The following is a 16225-nucleotide window of genomic DNA, read 5'->3' as shown; positions in this document are numbered from 1 at the left end:
TAATCCATAAGGAATTACTTTCCTAGAATCCTCTTAAGGCTATGGAGAATAAGAGGATGTCGAGAGAAGAGGACCTCCTGCAGACGTCTATCTGTGATTTTGCCCAAGAAAGCCATCTAGCGACAAGTAGCTTCAAGGAGAATTGGGGTCTCCATAGAAAGTCACTGAGAAAAGAACGCAACTGTTTGATGGAAAATTGAGGGAATTCCATTGTTAAATAACAAGACATCAAACCAGAGAATATGACACTCGACAAGTAGTTCATGCCAATTGAATACACACACGCGTGAAATGCCAATGTCCAAACAACATCTGAGCCAAAACTTGTCAACTTAATGTCGATCGACTTTAACCATCTGGTGATTAAAAGCAAAACTTGAAAGGATCTAGTCATAACTAGATATTAATTAAAGTACACTTATATCCAATTGCCACGGGGCCCAAACCGACACAGATCAATGACGACGACAATGTGTCACACCTCAGTGACAAGAAGAAACCTTAACAGGATATCAAGTCAATTGGTCGATCTATCCACCAGAAACCATGACCATAAGGTTAAGAAGGAGTAAAGCGCAACCGAGGAGACAATACACCGATTTGCACCACAACCGGTGATTAATATAGAGAGAACTCAATCAGAAGAAGAGAGAAGAGCACAAACGGAAAGAGACTCAGCCGGAGAGCACCCCCCTCAATGATATAGTGAGGATACCATGTCAACTGGTGGAGGCAATACTACGTCACCAACTGGCCCAACAGAGAACCATCATCTAGAAGGAGCAGATAATCGATAGGAGCCACTACCGACAAACTCAACTAGAAACCATCATTGCTTGGTAGGATAAGCATGCCATAACACTGGTGGAAGATCAAGGGGGGTCACCAATGGCTACCACCAATTTAGAGAGTCTATTAGCCTCTCCATTACCTTCCCTATAGATGTGGCTAACTCAAAATTCATCAAAGGTGGCTAACAACACCAGAATCAGTTGAAGCCATAGGTTAAGGCACCAACTAGGGATGTTAATACAACGGAACACATTAACCACATTTCATGAGTCTCCCTCCAGATGAATTCTCTACACCCCAAGCTCCTTCCCTAACTGAAGACCTCTTAAAGCCGCTCTGAATTTAACTTCATTGTTAGTAGCAACTCCAATCTTTTCAGAGATTTCTTTTATACAGATACCATCAGAATCCCTCAAAATACAACCAATACCACTTTGACACGGATTTCCTGCAGAAGCACCATCTAAGTCTACCTTGCTCCACCCAGACTCTGGCGCATCCCATTTCACCACCACTCTTGGATTGACCTAATCCATCGGGGTTCCCAAGCCAAAAAGCGGTGGAATGAGTAGATTTGGAAGAGCCAACTTAATCTTCCAATCCCAACACATGTACAAATTCTTCTTTAATGATTTGGATTGAGCAGCCTCAATTAGGAGCTCAGTCAGGTGGTTTTCAATTTTCCCACAAAGAGACATTAAGCTCATCTCTTTACCCTGGAAGATTATACGATCTCTTTCTTTCCAAATTTACCAAATCAGAAGCAATGGTAGGATATAAAGCAAATCAGCAAAAATAGCCTTTCCTGTTGGTTTAGGCCATTGTGAAAACCACTTATCCATCCATGATGGGAAGGGGACGGAGATTCTCAATTTTCCCATGAAATGCCACCAATAGTGGCTAGAGAATTTGCAGTGGAGAAGTAGATGATCCATAGTCTCTTCATGCTCTAGACATAAAATGCATCTGCTGGGTCCATTGATACCCATTGAATAGAGCCTTTCTTTAGTTAGGATCTTTTTCTGACAAGCCAACCAAGCAAAAGAGCTTGCTTTGGGAAGGAGATGTCGATGCCAAAAAAGATTAACATGCCAATGTTTTTTGTCTATAGCTACTTCTTTCAATTTGTAACCAAAACATACTTTGTATTTACCATCAGAGGAACCGCACCACCTAATAATGTCCTTTTCAGGGGAAGGGAAAATAATCCTTTTGCTGAGAATGTCGGTAAACAAGTCTTTTTGATGTCGATCCAAGTCCAAGGGGTCCAAGGAGTTCCATTTCCACTTAGCAATACCATTTTCTTGGATAGGATAACCATAATCATAGATATTGTGCCCCCAAAGGTGACAAGTTTCTACCATAATAAGCAACAGTGAGGGATTGAGACATAAGGCATCTTCACCAGCCCAAGAGTCAATCCAAAAGGAGGCATCCCTACCATTCCTGACATCCCAGGTAACCTGATCACTTATGATTTCCCTGCTATCCACAATAAAATTCCAGATGGCCAAGCCTCTGGGGGGGTTGTTTATAGTGATAATCCTTTTTGGCTCTAAGGAGTCCAGATATTTATGTTTCATAAGCCTTGCCCATTTTTGCTTCCCACCACTACAAATTTCCCAAACCAATTTTGCACCCATAGAAAAATTCATAATCGAGATTTGGCGAATGCCAGCACCCCCTGCCTTTTTTGGTTGGCAGATATTTTTCCAAGCTACCAAAGGAAATTTCCCTTTGTCATCCAAACCATTCCAAAGGAAATTTCTCATTAGAGAGATCAATTCATCTTCAATTGCCATCGGTAATCTTAGGCAAGCGATGGAAAAAACCAGTAGCGCAGAAAGGACTGATTTTATCATAGTGAGTTTCCCAGCAGAGGATAACCACTTGCCTTTCCAAATTGCAAGCTTGGATTTGCACTTATCAATAAGATGCTTCCAATAGTGAGTTCTGTTACTGCCAATGAAGAGGGGGGTTCCAAGAAATTTCCCTGGGAAGTTTGTAACTCTGAGATTAAGAATCCTTGATAATACACCTTACAGATTAATCGGAGAGTTGACAAAAAACACTTTAGATTTGTGCCAATTGATTTTCTACCCAGAAGCCATACATTAATCATCAAGGCATGATTTAATTGTTCTTACCTCCCTCCTGCAAGCTGAACCAAACAGAATGGTATCATCGGCAAACTGCAAATGAGTCATTTTTTCAACCCCTATTGCCACATTGACTCCAATCCAACGATCATCTTGTTGAAGAGATCTTATTGATCGACCTAAGGCTTCAACCATTATGATAAATAAAAATGGTGATATTGGATCACCTTGTCGAATTCCTCTTGTCGAGGAAAAGAAGCCATGAGATGAGCCATTAACCAAAACAGAGAATTTGGGGGAGGATAGACAACTCATGACCCATGTGATCCATTCCTTGCAAAAGCCAAATTTATTAAGAACATCAAATAAGAAATCCTTGTCCACCATATCATAAGCTTTCAGAATATCCAGTTTTAAAATCATACAAGAATCCTTGGTTTTCCTGGCTGTGTGAAGCATTTCATGAGCAATGATAATGCCTTCCACAATGGATCTTCTAGGGGCAAAACCACTTTGTTCATCTAATATGATGTGTTTAAGGAGGGGCTTCAATCTGTTGGCTATAATCTTTGATACAATCTTATAGACTGTGTTGCATAAAGCAATGGGCCTAAAATCACTCATCTGTTGAGGGTTTTGCTTCTTTAGGATTAGACTCAAAAAGGTGTGATTAATAGCACCTAACATAGTCATTTTCTTTATTGATTCTTCTATTGCAAGATGTAGATCTCGAGCGATGATATCCCAGAAGTGATGGAAAAAAGAAATAGGGAAGCCATCAAGGCCAGGAGTCTTATCAGGCTTCAGCTAGAAGGTAGTTTTCCTTACTTCATCAATTGAAATAGGAGTAAAGAGAGCTGTATTTTGACTATCAGATATTATGGATGGGATTGAGTTAATAATTCTGGCTCTTGCTTCATGATCGATCTGGTGATCACCATTCAACAAAGAATCAAAGAATCTTACAGCTTCTTGCGCAATGTCCTCATAGATCCTGACAGTGACTCCATCCGGTCTCATAATCTCCGATATTCTGTTTCTATTTCAAATGGCAATGACCAACCGGTGAAAGAATTTGGTGTTTTTGTCACCTTCCTTTAGCCATAACTCCCTTGATTTTTGATGCCAATGGATTTCCTCACACCGAAGGATTTCATTTATATAAGATTTGAGAGTATTTTCTTTGATAAATAAATCCTCATTCATTCATGCAGTAATAGCAGAGTTGGTTATTTCTTCCAGCTCAGCCTTAATTCTTAATTTCTCCATATGAATATTCTTGCATTGTGAATTGGCTCCTATTCCATTCTTTGATCTTAACCTTAATACTTGAGCTTCTTATTGAGTATGAATAATCTCAAATGGTTACCAAGAACCAGTTCATTCCACCAAACAGATATAAGATCATACAGCTTAGGCACTCTGAACCACATTTTTTCAAACTGGAAAGGAGTACCTCCCTTCACTTGTCCCATAGTGACCTCCAGATAGATTGGGTAGTGATTTGATTCGATAAGCGGGAGAATCGACGGCTCTAAAGCTAGATTTTGTCCTAGCAACTCACCAATAACAAGAAACCGCTCAAGCCATTCAGAAATATTAGTAAAAACCACTCTCCTGTTCGTCCATGTGAAAACCCCATTTTTAGGAACAATGTCTAGAAGGTGATTCTTCTCAACAAATTCCAAAAAGTCCTTCTGGGATGTACCAGTCCTCTAAATACCCCTACTTTTCTTAATGCCAAAAAGGATTGCATTGAAGTCCCTGGCTACCACACAACTGCCATCGGTAATACTGTTAAGTTTGAAGGTTAAGAGATCCCAGAGAGCACGTTTATCACCAGCACAAGATGGTCCGTACATATTAAAAATATTGAAATTCTCATTCCGTCCAAGGATAGTTACCAGGCAATATTGCCAATACTTATCTTCCCCAACAAGAGAGATCGTAACATTGATGGGATTCCAAATGATTCCCAAGCCACTAGAGGTTCCATCCGATTGCCTAAACAGGCCATTCCACTATTTCCAAACTCTCATTTTAGCATCAGTCTCAGCCTTAATCCATTTAGTTTCTTGTAGTTACCAAATATATCCTTTGGTGTCATCAATCTGGTGCTTAATCAAGCACCATTTGTCAGGGGCATTGATGCCCCTGACATTCCAAGATAATAGTTTCATGGCTCTTGGGGAAGGGCATTCCCCTTCCCTAAATTAAGTTTGGTTTGACCATTGGCAGCACCAGCCACTACTAGCATAATTTTTTTTGATTTGCGCCCCGACACACCTTTTAGCTTAAAATTTGGTTTGTCAATAGTTGAATCCGACTTCCCAATACCTTTTGTAGTAACCTCCAATATAAGATCAGAATCAGGTTCAAAGTCTTCATCGCCCTCCGAGGAGGAAGATTCAATTTCACCATCTTCCAATTCAATACCTATCGAGGAGAAAATCTTCCCTCCCATCTCCCCTAGAGTACAAGCCTCCATACCCTGAGTGTAAAAATTGCAATCTTCAATTACCAGTTGATTCCTAGGCACAAGAAGAGAGGGTGGAAGCGAATCCACTAATTTGGATTCAATATCCGCCTGTAAGGTTTTAGTCTTTTCCAAAAGCATGAGAAGATCTTGTTGGCTCTCACTTTGACCAAAGGAGGGAGGAGCTATGTTCAAAGGAGTTGCCTCCATCAATGGAACATTCTCATTATCATGATTTTCATTGCAAAAATCTTCCTCGGTATCAGTGGAGATAGGAGGTTCCGGTTGCAACTTTTCTTCAATAGGAAATTGCATACAGGAATAACTTCGCTGTATCATAGCCGAAACATTACAACTTATGCCAGTGTGGTCCAAGGAGAAGCATTTAGGACATATATGCAACTGATCTTCTCTATCAATCTTTTGGATCAAGATCTTTCCAGCACCAATAATTTTGACTTCATCGGGGATCTTGGTGATTTGATCTGTGCTATTGCAAATTCAGAGGAAGCTTCCCCATAATTTATCCTCCAAAATGTCATCAACCAATATAAGGTGCCAAGGTTTTTGCATATATCCTTAATGACATCAATGTGCCAACAATCCGAGGGACAACTGTACAATCTTATCCATACCTTGTTGTCTGATAATACATGCGTTCGGGGATTGAAATTGGCCTGCCAATCAATGATGTGAACTTCAATGCCATCCAAGATATATGGACCTTTGTTTTTAGCTTTCCATTTCTCCTCATTTCTCATAAATTCAATCATAGAGAAATCATTTGGGAGAATATTAATGTTAATATCCTTTCCCCATTGTTCTCTACACCAGGATTCAAAGTTGTCCTTAACCTATTTTCCACCACCCCACTTGATGAAAAGGCAAAACTCAAGCAAACTCGACCTAGAGGAATTAATTTTATTTTCATCCAAAAAGGATGGTAGGTCTTGAGAATTTTCTTACCGTTTCAGGATGACAGGGTCGATGAGGGAGAAAGGTTTGTCTTCGGAAGCCAAGGTTACTCTCTTGGTCCGACCAAGGGTTCCGATTTTTAGGACGGAAGTTGGGTCTCCAAAACCTGGCATGGTCCACACTTGATTTATCTTGCCTGAAGCGCCCATTCCACATTTGGAAATTACCACGAGCTTTTGGAGGGACCATAATAGGTTCATAATGAGGATTGCCTTTCTCAATTGCCTCGTCGGGGATGCTAGATTCATGCAATGGATACCAGTTTTGGGGGGCCAAGAAAGCAAAATGCTTAGCCTTGCAAAACTAGCCTTTGTTATTCCAAATGAAACCATTTTCATTCCATTTATGCGGGTCAATAGGGCACTGGTTACCACTTGAATATGGATTTCCATAGTTCATCCACGGTCTGGAATATCTATTACCTTGGAACATGTCTGCTTTCCCAACATTAACCGGTTTCTAAGAAGATTGCAATCTACCTGTTTCGATGGGAAAGGCAATATACGCTTCATCACTCCATGATCAAACCTTCATAGCCTGAGCACCAGAACTTCGCACATCGATAGCCCTGCTCCTATTGCCATAGCCGATCTTGCTACCTTCTAACACCGCCATTTTGCCTGATACCTGAAACAATCATTGCTAACATTATGTGCTCCCTCTTTATTGACATCCATGGAGGAATGTTATTGTTGATAACAAAAAAATGCCACATTGAGTAAATAGATCTTAGCTCTCCAAATGGATTGACACCGTTCGCTGCCAATGAAAGCCTAAGATTACAAGGTTCTTCTTTAAAGTGTGACCATTTTTCCTCTATGTCCGTAAATATAGAACCATCCGTAGGCATTCAAATAATGTCATCTCGACTTCTATTGCATGCATGGTAATCCATAAATTGCGCCAAGCTTTCTCACCTAAATAATTGTTGCAAACGTGGAATAATGGGAATATAATGAAGAACCTTGCGAGACACCTTTTTTGTTAGTTGATCTGTTCGATATCTACTGATATGACATTCAGGGCATTCTGTTGCAAATTCATGTTGTTTATGATATATAATATGATCATTGGGACATGCATCTATTGCTTGATACTCCATTCCAATATCTTTCATAATGGTAGATAATTCTCGATATGAGCGAGATAGAATATTTGATGGTGGTAAAAAAAAATCACCTATCAATCTAGAACAAAAAAAATAATTTGTTAATATAAAGAATATTAATGGTACATATTTCACCTTTTATTTACTAGTGATGAAATAACAACAAAAATAGATGAAAAAGATGACATATATGACATACCTTAACATACGTGAGATTGTTATGTTGGATAAACCATTCATAACCTTCAAGTTCACCAACAACAATACAATAGAGAGAAGAGTTTTTTGGGAGCCTTCGTAAAGGAGCTCGTATGCCTTCTCAAGTACAGGTAAATCATGAACAACATCAAAGTCATCTTGATCATCATGATTAGCTGCGCTAGTATTAAATGTGTCATGGATCAATGTATTTGTACCATCATCTTCAACTGTGTTTTCCTTGCGCATGATCATCTTCTTCCATAGGATCACTATCTTCAACTTTGATATTCACACCTCCATGTTCCTCCACTTGGAAAACCACATTCTCCGAGTCGTGGTAGTCCAGATCATGTGCCCTAGGGTGACCCACCTATATAAAAATGATCAACATAAATAAACCATGATCATGATCTCATTAACAAGTGATTTTTTATGTATATAAATTGTTAAAATGATATAAACAATTACAAATGCAATCAATATAAACACATATAATGAACAACTTACCAATGGATGATAATCATGCCCCCCCTCAATGTGAAATGCTGCCTACAATGTTTCTCAGCTGTTGTGATTAAAATTCTTCTAGTCTTTAAGCCCTTACAATTTTTGCAGGGACAATAACATTTCCCATCACCCTTTCTTTTCAAGCTAGACCACAATCTAGCAATTGTCTCCTTATTTTGTTCTTTGCTGATATTATCTGACATGATTTTTCTTCATAGGCAAAAAAATTGGGCTATGAAAAATTTGGTCTATAACCTTCACAAACCAAGCAAAACAATGTTGCAAGTACAGAAAACACTGTTTAGGCGTGTTTTTTTCACTTTTTCACTTTTATGTTTTTCGTCGAAATCCCGACGAACGTCGGGCATGATTCCGACAATAACTAGTTTCTTCGAAATTCCGACGAATGTCGGGCATGATTCTGATGAACGTTAGGCAATATTTAAAAAAAAAACAAATTTGACACAAATTGCCTTGTAAGATCCAACAAAACAAAAGAAATCCCATAGTTTGTTGAAAATTTTCGTCAGAAAATGCACCCAAATGAGTTAGTGAGTCATTCTTTCTAGATTTTGTCTCAAATTCATTTTATATCAAAAGTTTCTATTTTGGCCATTATGGGCCCATTGAGCTTTATAATTTGGTGCAAGCCTTGTAAATGCACTAACCATAAAGTGCCAACATTGTAATAAATTGGGGGGTGATTTATATGAGCCTAGTGGAAAAGGGGGGGTTTCTTTTTTGTGTCTTTTTTGCACTTTACTTTATCTTTTCAAGAACTCACAAAATAATCTTATTTTCTGCATAAAATGGATCAACAAATTGTTCTGATTCTAACACCCTGTACAACTATTTTGATTGGAAAATTAAAATGAAAATATACTTGAAAAAGTTAGGATTGTATAGGGTAGTAATGGGACTATAAATTTAATAAAAAATTGATGTAGAAAAGTCAAAATGGTTTAATAAGTGTGATGAAGCATTTGGAACCTTGTGCATGTTTGCATCTCCACATTTGCTCTCTCATGTTACACTAAATGAAGTTTGGACAACCTTGGAAAAAATATTTGGTAAGTAATTGAGATGTCATCAATTGGAAAACGAGCTCATCAGTTTAAGTCCTTCAAGTTTTGATACCATACAAGAGTTATTCACCAAACTAAAGGCCATAAAATTGCAATTGAAATAATGTGGAATTGAGAAAGATGATAAAAAATTGATCCTAAGCATTCTCTTTAAGATTGGCATGGACTATTCAGTCTTTGTTTCTACATTCTATGCTGCTCAAAGTGCCTTGGGATCCACCTACACAATGTCATCTCTTGACATGTTTGCTAATGAAATCACAAAAAGAACACGACAATTTGGTTCAAATAGGCACTTTAAAATCTATGCCTTGGCTACAAATCAAGACACAAAAGATTTGAAAGATAATGGAAAACAATCTAAGAAAAATAATAATCAAGGAGAGAATAATACAAATGGATCTTCATCTACTTCTAAAGTGGACACTAGCTTTCTTCAAATCACAACAAACTTAAGAAAGAGAAGGTTAAATGTGCTTATTATAAAAAAATTGGTCATGATGAACATAAATGTATTAAGATACAAATTGAATTCCTCACACATCTTAAGAAAAATAACAATGGGGTCTTGATGAATCTCCATATTCATCAAACTAAAAATCTACTAATAAGGAAAAAGGCCTCAATGTTGGTTACGCTTCTACATCAAAGAAATAAAAATATCTTTGTAACTCTATAAGTGTTGGATTAGGGAGATAAATTTTCTAGATTTAGAAGCTTCTCATCATATGGCTTCCTCAAAATCGATGTTCTCTTGTTTGGAGACTTGTGTTATGCCACCTATTTTAATGGGAAGGGATTTGTTGATATTGAGGATGTCGCTTTCAATGATGTATTGTGTGTACCTCATTTTTTCAATACTCTTCTTTCTATATATAATATTACTCACAATGGAGTAGGGAAGACTATGGAGTTCACTCCTTATTTAGTTCTCATCAAAGATTTGGAGAGCAGAGAGATTATTGATGCCGGGGTGGTTGGTCATGCATATTGATTGTATGCACCTTTGTAGACTTTGTTTTTAATTATGGCTTTGATCCTTTGGATGATGATCACACTTCTAGTATGAATTTTTACTTTGAGGAGAATTATGGTTACTTAAACTTGGGTATACTCACAAGTGATCCAATTCTTGAACCTTGCATTCCATCTCTTCCATCTATTGTTGCTACTTTAGAGTTTAGATTTTATTCATCAAAAGCTTCTCACGACTCTGTCCAACATGACATGCATGGTCTTTCAAATAGAGCTTTGTGGGATGACTTCTTGATGGTTTTTTGGAATTGTTTGTGGAGTCTCATTTTGTAAATTTGGGAGACACTATTGATTTCTTACATCTTCTCTTTGATAGAGACGATTCTTCTTCAATTGTTGTGAGGGAACACTCTGACCCTCTTGTTCATTCTCTACATGGTCATTCCTCATAGTTTGACATGAGTGTGGATACTTTGGAATAACATTTGGAAGAGGTCTAAATTTTTCCTTTAGAGGAGATACTTTAGTCTTTGGATTGTGTTCTATATCAGTTTCTAGATAATTTTGGATTGTCATCTTTAGTGCCTAGACCACTTTATTTGATGGTGAAAACTTTTAACTTTGACATGGAGACCTTTAAGAAGAGTTTAGAGACTTCATTTATTTTGATATTTCTTCCTACATATTCCTTTCAAGAATGGGATGATCTCATACACACACCTTTGATATTATTTCTTTCTATGTGGAGGATCATTTTTTGATGGTCATGGACCATCTTCTACATCTAGTTTTGAGCAGCTACCATTAGATTTCCACATTGTTGGGGGACTCCTTAGTCCTTCCAATATTTTTCTCTCTTTATGTATGGGGGGTTGTACTTCCTTGTTGCGAGAGGGGCTTCTTCTTCTTTGGGAGGATGTTTTATGTACATGAGTACCTAATACGACTTCATTTGTTGGGACCCAAACTCTTTTCATCCACCTAAGTTGCCCTTAAGGGGGGTTCTAGTGTAGGTTTGTTATTTTCCTAGTGGGTCACCTTATTTATTTTTCCCTTAGTCCTAGGTTTTTCCTACACTTTTATTAAGCTTTCTTAAGTTCATAAAATGAGTTTGACTAGATATGATGTTAAGGTGTCACCTTACATAAAAGGTGGTGTTCCCATCCTTAGTGGGTGGAACATTACTTAAAGGGTGGATCTTATTATATTTTTAGACTACTTGGTGGTCATACCATATTGCTTGGATTTTGCACCTCCATCCCATCCTTAGTTCTATATAAAATCACTACCTATCTTGTTATTTTATTCTTTTGCACATAAATTGTGATGTTCTTGCATAGGTTGACATTCATGTACTTTGATTCATGCAGTCATTCTTCTACAAATCTTTTTGAGCTCCAAATGCAATCTTGTCATCTTGACATTTGTACATCTCTTGGAATCACGGGTCTGTAATTTTGCTTTATTTCATTTTTTATTTTTGTAGCTTATCTCTCTCAAAGAATGATTTTGGTTATGCATCTATTTCATATTTTTAACAATGCAGAGATAATTTAGGATTTGAAATCAAAAGTTTAAGTCATGAGTGACATAATTCTTGAGGATTTATGAAATTAACATTTAAGAATCAAACAAAAATCTAACAATTCAACAACTATGACATGCAATCTTTTCCCATTACAAATCTTCCTTCATGTGGGTAAACCTACTTGTAATCCGAATGTGCAAACAAGCGGGGCATATTTAATTTATAACGCTCTTCGATGTTAATTCCTCAAACTCCCCTTATCAAGCACTTGGATAGCAAGTTTACTAAGTTATGTGGCAAGTGGAGTCTTGTAAATGGCTTAGGCACCATTTTGAGAGGATGAGTTATTTGAATTCGAATGTAATCCTTCAAACTTGAGAAGCTAAATGTTAGAGAAAAAAAAACTGGTCAAAGTTGATTGTCCAATTCTCTAGGATGTTATTATTTTAAAAAGCCTATACCCATGACTAGAAACTTGGCAAAACGTACAACACTATTCGAAAGTACAATGCAATAGATCATCCAAGAATATTTGTGTAATCCTTGAGAACAAGGTGACTTTGATTTGTAACGATGGTTTTTCACTTGTATTTATGTTCATGTGTTATATATATATAATCATCTCCATAATAAAAGTGTTGATTAGATATTGACAATGGAACCAATTACTAGTGATTTACCCATTGCATAAATTAGATCTCTAGGCTAAACATGTTTAAAATTCATGTGCATTGGCTTATCAATCCATGAATGATCAAACTAGGTTTAACTCCACACACTTGCTACTTGACTTGTGTATTGTTAGAAATAAAAATATAATGATAAACAAACATGCATGTAACACATTAAAACTTTATCCTGAGAAGGATTCATTATATTCATTCATTGATATCAACTCATTACATCAAGAAGCTTTATATAAGCATTTGTCTCTACTGAAACAAAGTCTAAGACGTACATTCATCCATTCACAACCATACAAACATCAATCGTATGCATATGTTGAGAGATTTACTTTATCTAAAGATAAGTACTCTCAACTACTAGAAATCTACTCTTAATTTCTTGTGCTTAACTCATGGTACAAATAAGCATACATGTGTGTGCGCGCGCACACACACACACACACTTTATGATATTATAATATATATTTTTTACTAAATAATTTTGTTTTGGAAATACTTTATACACCCATAGATATGTACTCTCAACATGAAATTTAAAGTGGCAACTCTTGATCTTTCATTATTTGGTTTCTAGTAATAATTTCAAGCTTCAAATTCTCAAAGAACATCTAAAATGGAATTGTAGATGGAGACCCCTGGTTTTCCACTCTTTGGCTTTGTGACTCTTGGTCTTCTTAAAGAGCTAGATATTTGTATTAGTTTGGCACATAATTTTCAAATGGAATAAGGTTTATTTTGGGGTTAAACATATTTGAGTCTTATTAATATTGGGATGGGTGATCTTTGGAGAAGTCCCAATGACTCACCCCTGTGAACATCACCTAGATGAAATCACTTTAAAGTGGACCATTCATACTCATAACAAATGAGTTCTTGTGAAACACTATATATGAAATACGGAATTTGACAAACTCAAAACTATGACTCTAAATTCTAATAAAAATGTCACATTATTTGAAACACTGCAAAATTATCACCTATATGAAAAGTTCTGAAAATGTTCAAAATGACACGCTCACCTTATAATATGGATTGATGAAGGTTGACTGAAAAACATGTAATTGAATCTTGTTAAGTTGACAAACTTAAAGAACATTGCCTACCTGAAAAGTTCTAGAGGTGTTTGACCGTTTCTTCCAAAACGAAGTTTCCTGCACAGACCATGCTGTTTTCATTCCGCGAACAGAAGTTTCTCTCTTGCCTACGTAAGCCATTACATCCTTGCTTTACGCATCCTACGTTTTCTAGGTGTATTTCTCACATGAAATATATATTACCCGCACTTTACTCGTCTTTGACAACTTGACTATGGATTTAAACTCTATATATAACTCCAATATCCATCCCGTCTTTCCAACACATTCTCAACCTTTCTTTCTCGGCAGTTCAACTGGAGATGGAGAATTCATGGCTATCAGAGCTGGTAAGAGGAAGGAATGATTTGTTTCATACTAAATACTTCCATACAATCAAATCCTACGATAATATAGACAAACTTCATATGCATGTAACTGTTCCATAGAGTTTATATTATTTTAACGCCTACAAGATTTTATGCTTCTCTTGTAGGACATTCAAGCAAATGCTCTCAGTACTCCAACAGTCTCATCACAAATCGAATCGCTGAAAGCCATTCTCTTAGAAGATGGGTATAATTCAAGTGGACTTTCTGGGCAACAAGTGCAGCAATGGGGGGAAGATCATGAGCATGGACGCTTAACAACTACTCAACGCCTTCATCAGATTCATGGTTTTGGAGGAGAAAATATCTCTGCTCATAATGATCCATCGTTTCAAGCTTCAGATGCATTGTTACAATGTTCAAATGCAGCCAATGATGGTGATAATGTAGTTAATGTGAAGAGGCGCACGAAATACATCATGGCCGAACGCAATCGACGTCAGAAGCTCAACGAGAAATTGATTGCTTTGTCATCTCTGGTTCCTGGCATAAAGAAGGTAATGGAACATCTTACCCATTTAATTTCTCTTCTTTACTTGGATGATGAATTCCAATTTACTGGTGAAAACTCTATACATGAACGTTTAGGGATGACAGTACGATATACCGATTATGGATGCTTTACTTTTTACTAGTATTTTTTGTATTATAGTTGAATTTGAATTGTTGGTGGCAGTTAAACAAGGAGAGTGTGCTAAGTGAGACAATAAAATACGTGAAGCATCTGCAAGAGAAAATAGATGCATTTGAGCAGGGGCAGACTGGCGTTCCTCTTCAACTTCAAACAGAGTCTTGTTGTGAGCAGAAAGATCCAGAGATCAAAGTACAACTTATCCAAAACAAATTCTTGATTGGCATAGACTGCGCTGCGAGGAGAGGTTTGCTGGTAAAATGTCTCACCCAGCTGGAAAATCTTGAGCTTTCAGTTGAGAACGCTAGCATATTTTCCTTTGCAGAAGAAACACTTCATCTCACTTTAACGGGACAGGTATTCTCATAACACTTTCAACTTTTTGCAATCTTTGTGATTTCATCAGTTGTAGATCATAATTAAAGAAATTTGAGTGCAATTGTAGGTGGAGATGAAGAGTGGGTGCAACCTAGCCATTACTGACATAGTGGAAACTCTAAAAGAAGTTTTCAGAGAGCCACACTGAATAGGAAGAGCTTATACTGTTTGTATACTATGGTCAATATGTCTATATTTTGTAAGAAGGTTGGTCACTACCTTCTGGTCAATATTTACATACTTTATAATGAGGATGGTCACTATCATTAAGTGTTAGACATGTTGTAGTCAATATGTCAATATTTTGTTATGAGGTTGGTCATTATCATAAAGTGCGAGGTAGATTGTGGTTAACATATCAATGTTTTATGACGGGGTTGATCCTTGTTGTAAAGTGCGGGATTGTTGACCACAACATGTTGATTATTATAAGGGCACTTGAATAGTGAATTCTATATTTCATTTTTGCCATTAGATTCGATTAAACTGTTGCACTTTCTCTTTGATAAGAGAACTCATGTATGAATTTAAAAACCTTGTACTATTTGAAAGGGATATTTATAATAGTTATCATCTCTTGTTATATTTATTTCTATTCAAGGTGTTGAAACATTAAAATGTCCGTCCAAGTGGAAACTGATGAAACATGCAATATCTCAATCCCAAGGTTACAACTTACCAATCTCCCTATCACCTCATGCACACATAAAAATGGTAAATATTTATAAGATATTTTATAAAGGAAAAAAAAAAGAAATTATGTGTTGAATGAGCATTATAAAAGTAAGGTCATACTTTGAAAATTAAAAATTAAAATAAAATTAAATACTCAATATAATCAAGTCTAGCTTTTAACATGTGGAGTGGTACAAACAAATTCTAAACTAGATCCAATCACATTGTTGTTTATTTCAAAAAACTACAATTTTTTGTTTAGTTTAGATTATGGGAAACCATTAGAGGACCCCCAAAAAACATTTATTTCAAAAAATAAATAAAGTGTGAAAATTTAATTATTTGAATTTATAAGATGGTGATATTGGATTATTAGACAAATATAAATTAAAAAACTACATAGAAACTAGATAGCCCCATGCTAAGATTTGCTCCAAACAATGACTTTGAACTTGTCTTTTAGACTCTCAATTTACAAATACCACCCTCGGATTCCAAATTATCCTACAACTGAATCATCTAGAGTCCAACTATCATTTAGTTTTCCTTCATGCATTTGTTTATCAATATCTTCAACATGGTGCTAAAGTGAAAAGATATTCAAGAAAGAGTTTTCGTGAAAGATCATGATAGAAAGTAGTGTTGAT

The 16225-nt window shown here is 36.6% G+C and overlaps 1 protein-coding gene across 1 annotated transcript; it reads left to right on the top strand.

Annotated features, from left to right (window-relative positions):
- Positions 1–13807: 13807 nt before the first annotated feature.
- LOC131063471 (transcription factor bHLH25) lies at positions 13808–15451 on the top strand. Its single transcript, XM_057997326.1, has 4 exons — positions 13808–13855; positions 14002–14391; positions 14571–14882; positions 14971–15451. The coding sequence occupies exons 1-4, from the start codon at positions 13829–13831 to the stop codon at positions 15049–15051; spliced, it is 810 nt and encodes a 269-aa protein (XP_057853309.1). The 5' UTR covers positions 13808–13828; the 3' UTR covers positions 15052–15451.
- Positions 15452–16225: the final 774 nt, after the last annotated feature.

The sequence above is a fragment of the Cryptomeria japonica genome, chromosome 11 (assembly GCF_030272615.1).
Source record: "Cryptomeria japonica chromosome 11, Sugi_1.0, whole genome shotgun sequence".
Classification (NCBI taxonomy): Eukaryota; Viridiplantae; Streptophyta; class Pinopsida; order Cupressales; family Cupressaceae; genus Cryptomeria; species Cryptomeria japonica.
Note: the sequence above shows the minus strand (reverse complement) of the source record. Positions and strands in the feature narration are given on the sequence as shown.